This window comes from Vanessa atalanta, chromosome 6 (assembly GCF_905147765.1).
Source record: "Vanessa atalanta chromosome 6, ilVanAtal1.2, whole genome shotgun sequence".
In the NCBI taxonomy this organism is placed as follows: Eukaryota; Metazoa; Arthropoda; class Insecta; order Lepidoptera; family Nymphalidae; genus Vanessa; species Vanessa atalanta.
Genome location: NC_061876.1, coordinates 6,428,917 through 6,436,557, shown reverse-complemented (window position 1 = coordinate 6,436,557; position 7,641 = coordinate 6,428,917). Strand labels below are relative to the sequence as shown.

General features: G+C 32.4%; 1 protein-coding gene across 1 annotated transcript in view; it reads left to right on the top strand.

Moving 5' to 3' along the window:
* Positions 1-1,733: 1,733 nt before the first annotated feature.
* LOC125064448 (ecdysone-inducible protein E75) overlaps positions 1,734-7,641 on the top strand; it is an 82,057-nt gene continuing 76,149 nt past the window's right edge. Inside the window, exon 1 of the mRNA XM_047671467.1 lies at positions 1,734-2,212. Within this exon, the coding sequence (XP_047527423.1) occupies positions 1,942-2,212 (271 nt within the window). The 5' untranslated portion in view covers positions 1,734-1,941. The remainder of the gene's footprint in view (positions 2,213-7,641) is intronic.

The following is a 7,641-nucleotide window of genomic DNA, read 5'->3' as shown; positions in this document are numbered from 1 at the left end:
AGTAATGTTTTCTTGCATAGCACACTTTTATTTTTTTTATTAATAATACTACAGTATACTACTACACGGGTGTGATTTTCTACAACCGTGCGAAGCAGAAGCGGGTCGCTAGAAAATTATATTTCTCTTAAAAAAAAATTTCGAGTTCAGGGTCAAATATAAAAATCTGTGTAGGCATCATTGCATGTTAGATGAAGATAAGAATATCGTGTATTATCTTCCTTGAGCGATATAAATTAATTACGGTTAGAGCACATAACAGATGCATTCATTTCCAGTTGCTGTGTTATCTGTTAGATGGTTATCAAATGTTATCAGTGAGCGTGCCCAAACGCTCATTAGGCATCGATCGCATATCACTAGTTTCTTTGCGGAAGCGATAGATTTGTAATGTTAAGTTCGGTTTTATTTAAAAATTATGTTTAAGTTTTTTTTTAAATACTTACTATGTAAACTGAACTAGTTTATAAGGGTAAATATTGAAATATCATGCTTAAAAATAGTTATTGAGTTTTTGAGTCTAGTTTTTTGTAGTAACAATCTAGAGTTTGGAATTTAGCAGTGTTGTTGACATTCATAGATTCTTACCGTTCTTTGGATCTCACGAAAAGCCGTAGGCCTGCCTATACCTATTGCAGAGAGTTCACTCTTCCTTGTCTTAAAATCGAATTATGAGTAAATGGCAGCTAATGACTTGGAGCTTATTTCATCGAGCTATGCTCCACTGGGTTAGTGGGTGGTATTTAAATAAAAAAAAAATGATTCGAATTACAAATATGCCCGCGTGAATACGTACCTAGTGTTGCTTACCTCAATTAAAACCCATCGTATCTAGTGATTATTATTTTATTTTCCACAAGTTGTATTATGACTGGGTCATCTCGGTTTTTATAAATAACGTTCACGTTTCACGTTAGACGCCCAGGATACGTCACACCTTGTCCTAAAGAAAAAGTTCCTTGGTCATAACATTGCATTACTAATAAAGACGTACAAATGAGTCAAAATTGACTAATCAATTGCTTTTGCAAACCACGCTTCATATAATTTCGTGAACGGCAAGTACGCGTCAAACACGGAACAACAAGTGTGTAGAGTTTGTTTTAAATTAATTTACACGAATAAGGCAATTTCATACTGCTGAGTGCGTAGTACATGCTCGATAAATGTTATATTGAAATGTGACAATCATGGCCGGATTTTTCAAGGTTGGATTTTACGGACGATAGATAAACTATTAGCACTTATAGAAAAATCCTTAAATAATATTTATTTTATTTTTTAATTTCCAACATTTGTTTTTTTTTTTTTTTGTTCATGCAAATACTAATACCCTAAACAGTATTTTAATTCAGTTTTAAACATTTCAGTAAATAAACAATAAATAAATATTTAAATAAAAATAGCAATGCTTGATATTAATTTCGTAAAAATGGAAAGGATTTTTACTTTTTCAAGTAGATTCTAAGTAAGTTACATTATATGATACTTATAATTATGAATTAAGTATTGCTATACTGTTAGAATTATATAGGAACTTAAAGAGCATTGCACTGAAGAGGTCAGAATATAAGGTTAAAGTTGACGTTGGGTATGGGTATGTTGCAGGCAACGTGGAGTTGAGTGTTGGGCGGGCGGTGCAGGACACCTGAGGGCGAGGGCGCGCGGGGACGCTGCAGATTCACTTTCGTCCGGCCGCGACCGCCGCCACGCCAGTGAGAGAAAGTTGGCCGCGGCGAGCGAACGAGTCCCGCGAGTGGAGCGGCGCGCGCCGCACCGACCCAGTACGCGCGATACATCGCCGCCCTTGTAAACATACATTGGTATACACTTGTAGTCGTAGGAAAAAATCGTGAGGCTGATTAATTGTGAAGATTTGTTCAAATTGTAGAAGAAGCGTAGACTTTGTTTTAAATAAACACTATACAGTATTAGAGGAAGATGCAGTGCTATCCTAAACTATCGCCGAAGCGCGAACCTTCGGACCATGGATATGAAATAGAGATTGTGGGTGGTGCTCGAAGACTTGAACTGCCGGCGCCGCCTGGCAAGGAGTTTCGCGCCCCGTGCTTGTTGCCGGCGCCGGCGCTGCCTCCTCCACCAACGCACTCGGTTATTCAATGCATGCGACCGCCACCGCCGCCGCCACCACCGCAGCGTCTTCACAAGCCACCACCTTTCGAGGAACCTTCAAGCTCCATTCCAGATCTAGGTTAGTTCTCATTTTTTTTAAAGTTATTAAAGGGATATAAAGTTTTCATTTCTCGATTGGTTAGCAATATACATATATCACTAGGTTTTTTAAATTATTTAGGATTAATTCACGACTTATTTGATTAAATTATGATATTTTTTAGAGTTTTACTTAAAATAAATTTAAAAAAGTCTAGTAACAATATTGAAATTACATTCCTATTTTAGACACAATTTTTCTTTGCCTTGACCATTTCATACTTCCTGTTTAGGAAAATTGTAATACCGCGTTACAGTTACATAGTAATTTCCGGGTGATGACGACGATTGATGAAGGTCGTGTTTATTACAATTACATGTACATATACCGCATTGATTACTCTTGTTATACATATTTATGTAAACAAAGCAAAGTTATGTATGTCCACACAGATAATGACGATATGCGAAGATATCGAATGCGGATGCACTATGAAAGATTTTATGCGTTTCAATCGAGGTTAACATTCTTAACATATATACCTAAGTTGAATAATAATATTATTAATAGGTCAGTTACATTTGCTCCTCAACAAATTCCTCGTCCGGTTATTGGTTACTTTATAAAAAAGCTACAGATGTCCTGGGCTTACTGGATCGTTCCAATGAGAAGTTATTAGGCTCTTCTGTCAAGATTTATCAGTGGTAGCCCGGAGTTTGGAAGTTGGTAGATCCGGCGCCTGAACTCTTTCCGGTCGTATCGGTTTTGTCCCATCGGATCACAATAGCGAAGCAGACGATAATGCTTTCGGATACAGTTGTACATTAATTTTGCATTGTAGACTAGTTTATCTTAGTAATTGCCGCCATGGCGTATTTGACGGGTAAGACATTTCAAGCACTTTTTAAATTATTTATGTTATACTTTCTACCAGCTGAGACTTAAATTTTTGAGATACTTCAAAATTCACCAATTAATCTATTCGGCCATACTGTACTAATATATCGTACGACGATAATTTACGCATTTCTTTAAACATTTCAAGAAATAAATCTGTTTCGTATCGCATAGTGTAAGTAGCAAGTCGTTTTTTAAATACATAAATGGTTTCTGTAAATGATCTGAGTTAGTTTTCGTGTATCGGCTATAGTTTGGGCAGTTTTTTCTCATAATGGTTTACAACACATTAAGCATACAATATAGCCTATATCCGCATTAAAACTATTGGGTAGCTGTAATATTAAAAAAAATATTATAATAAGTATGTATATCCAGTTTCACGTTAAAACTACTAATCCTAAGAAAATACCAAAACTTATGTATATAACTTACTATACCTCTTTATAATATTAGTATGGCTAAATGATACATTGAATTGAGGGATTTGTGTTTTTAATAGTTATATCAATTATATATAGTCATATCAATTAGTTACTATGGTCACAATAATAATTTTAAATACTAAAAAAAATCTTGTTATAACTTAGAAGAAGGAAAAAAATCGTAAGGCTTTAACGACAGATTATTTGCGCTGAGTTTTTATGTGCCACGAAATTGCTATTGTGCGAAATTATTGTGATTCGTTTAAATTGTCTAACTACAATATTTTAAATAAATTGTATCATAAAAAAATGAATAGCTACAATGATATCGTGGAAAACGGTCGTGGACATTTAATAAATTTAAAGGGATGCTCTGTCTTTTTATGTATTTTTTAGAAATTGTATCTGAGGTTTCAATCAGCTGAAGTAAAATCTCGGAAGAGCACAATTACAAAGACTCAATTTATAATTATATGATAAAACTATTTCATACGAAATTAATAGTCATTTTTTTCGTGTTAAATACAAAAAATTAAACAAATCACGGAAAGAAGTTAAACATAAAAGAAACTCATTAGATGACCCTGTGACTGATTTCGGCCACAGCGGTTAATATCAGAGAGCCTATAATTATACGAGTATTAAAGTGCACAAGTGTGAAACACCGCTCTCTGTCACTACCATCTCATAGTCTAATAGAGCGGAAGTCTCACATCTCAACCAATGACTTTGACCATGTTTCCTGATGGAATAACCTTATAATTTTTTTAATGGTTCGACCCATCGCATTGTCAGAAAGTTAGATACTGCTTAAAGTAAATTGAGTGTTTATAGCCGCTAGACCGACAAAGTACAAAAGCCTAAGACAAAGCGAACTTGATTAATATTTTTGTATCACGAAATTTAAATTTTAGTTGTGTTTACCGCAGGTTGTATAATAAGACATTTTTATCTAATAGTAAAACACGTGGAAAAGATTAACAATACAAATAATGTGCTGAAACATAATAAGGATCGCGTCACTCGTTATATTTATATAATGTAATTTGAATTGACTTTATGTTATATTTAACGTCCAAGCTTTTCATGGTCTTCATTCAAAAAAATGTCACTTGTAAATAGGTGAAAATTACAAGGTTCCTGATTAAAAATAAAATGATTTTGTTTTACAATCGTAAATTGTAATGATGTCAGGGAATATATATACTGTATATATGTATATACCTTGATATATAGTTGGGATTATCAGAGCATCTTTAAGATAGGTAAGTAAACAAATAATACATCATTCTGCTTATACCAAATATAAAGTAAGTGTTTCCATTAATGATAAATAATATAATAATATAGCAAGCAAAGATTACAATATTAATCTTTACTGGATGAGAATATTATGTAAAATTACTATTTCGAATTTAAAAACATTAATAAAAATTATGACGGTCTATTAATTTTATTTGCTCGATAATAATGCTAATATTTAATTATTAATTTATATCTTTGTTTGTCCTGTCATCACTTGCGTGTCAATGTTTCTTGAGTGTTTATTGGGGGTATGTACTAAACACTGACGCGTATGAAAAATGAATATGCTAACAAAGTTTTGCGAATGGAAGATTAAATAAATATCGCAAGGTCAGAGCGACGAACGCGTGGTGACGGCGCGTCATTCGGTGTCATTAAGGTCACAGTGACATTGGTTCGATAGCAGTGACAAAATAATAGTCCTATCTTATCTCGCAATGTCAGCAGCGCAGGCGCAGGTGCGCGCGACCCCTGCACCCTTATTATTTCATTTCTCTCGGCGTAACTTTCTTTATAAATTTAGGAAATTTATTTATGCGGTACCAATCCTAAATGTATTTTAATCAAACTACACAACAAAATTAACGCATTTCATAAGTTAGTTAAAGATAAGATATCATAAAGTATGTCGATTTTTAGATACATTTGAAAGAATATTATAGATAAGTTATAACCACATAATAGGTACATACTTCATTCATAAATTTTTGGTTTTGCAATAATGTACAATTCCGCTATATATAGATTAAGCCACTTATATGGCAAGTGTCAACGGTGTGTAATGCGTTATCACCATAACCTTCGGTAAGAGAAAATTACTTCCTACTGATATAAACGATCTATATCTATATAACATTTGATATTTTGAAGATAATAATATTAATACTTTAGCAAATAGTACGTTTTGTTTCAAATAAGGAAATGAACTAGAATAAAAGAAAAAATAGACGGAAATCTATTTCAGTGTATATTTGTAATAAGTAAAGTGGGATGCGTTAAAATGAACCAAAATAACAAATTTAATTAAAGGTGTTTATTAGTAACTGCTACATCACCGCATCAGCTCCATGTACTGAAGTAATGTATTGTAATCCGATTATATAAACTCTTACAATTTAATACCGACACGACAGTTACGAATCGGTTAACAGCAACTTCCTAGATTTGTTATTGTTTCCATAATATTACTTTGTCATCTACATCCAAGCATGCACGTTAAAGCATGGAAAAATATTTATCAAGACGTTATTTTTTTATCCCAAAAAGGACAAATATTTATATTTTTTAAACGCGAAATTGTCTTTAAGATACGGTGTAAAATATATATTTAGTACTAAGAACAAATATCTACCTTATAAGTATAGGGCATATGAGTATTTACTACGACAAATAATAATTACTATTTATTTACCTTAGTCAGTTCCATTTAAAAAAAAAAAAGTTTAATTAATTATACAAATAAAAATACTACTTACAAATTCAAATATACTCTGATTTGATTTATAAAATATGAAATACTTACCCAAACTAAATTAAAATAGTTAATAAATAATAGTGATAAATAACTAAAACTTCCAGTTACCATAATTTTAGTAACATAATTAAACAAAATCACTGACAAATACTCAATGTAAATAAGATTGTAAAAACAATGTGAATTGTTAATACGATGTAGATATGTATTATTAGTAATTACCTACGCATATTTAATATAACGCAAAATAACATACGAACGTAATAAACGATAGAATACACAGGGAAGTGTCGGCTCACAACCTTGCCGGAGGTCACCTCGCGTCACTCGCTACACTTATAATACATAAATTGCTTCATAACACAAACAGCTACATCAAATCAAATTAATTGCTTATATAGGGTTTTAATGGTAAAAAGAGTATTGGGTATTATGGCCAGCAACAAATAAATTCGACGAGTTGTGTTCAACCCATCGACCCTGCCTCCGTCGGCCTTCACTTTGATCCCCGCGCCACCCCTTATTAATTTGACCGAGCAGAGGTCACGGCCAAAAGTATCCAACGACATTGAAATTAAAATAAATCATAGAATACAAAAGCTTTTGTAACAAACATAATTTTTACATAAAACTATGATATGACGTTGTACACTTTTAATGTGTTTTTACAAATTAATTTATAAAAATTGCGGAAAATGATACAGCATCCAAGTCATTTATAATATAATACAATTATTAATCGTAACCGATTCAAACATTACGTAAAACATTTCGTCAATTACGTGAAATAAGTTTTTGTATCTCTAATATTCTAGCAAACTGCGTTGATTTCCATCAAACTGCTATTTTTAGATTTGCGCATCCGTCATTAGAACGAATCGGTTACTCTCACGGTCAAAGAACGCGAATCATAGATACTGCCGCTCTATATAGGAAGTAAAATTAAGCTATCATTCACACAACTCTGCAACTAGCAAGGTCAAGGAACAATTGAAACATCGTCACACGTTCGGCTAACTGCTGCTATTGTCACATAGGCCAAAACCCAGTGTGACTAGTGTATGTCTGAATAGATGAATTCATCATAGTCTTAATTGTTATGTACCTACATATTTTTAACTGTCGAACATAATATTGTAATTTTATACAATTATCGCTATGAATAGTGTTTAATTTTTTTTATAAACATACAGCCACATATATCATTGTGAAAAACAATGATGTAAATATAAGTTAAGGTCGTTAGTTATTTCTTAAATAAGATACATTTTAAAATATGTTTACTCGTAGTGAGTAGTTTTAATTTTATTTTTTACTACTTTAAGACACCAATAATTAAATATATTTATTATTTATAAAGCATAATT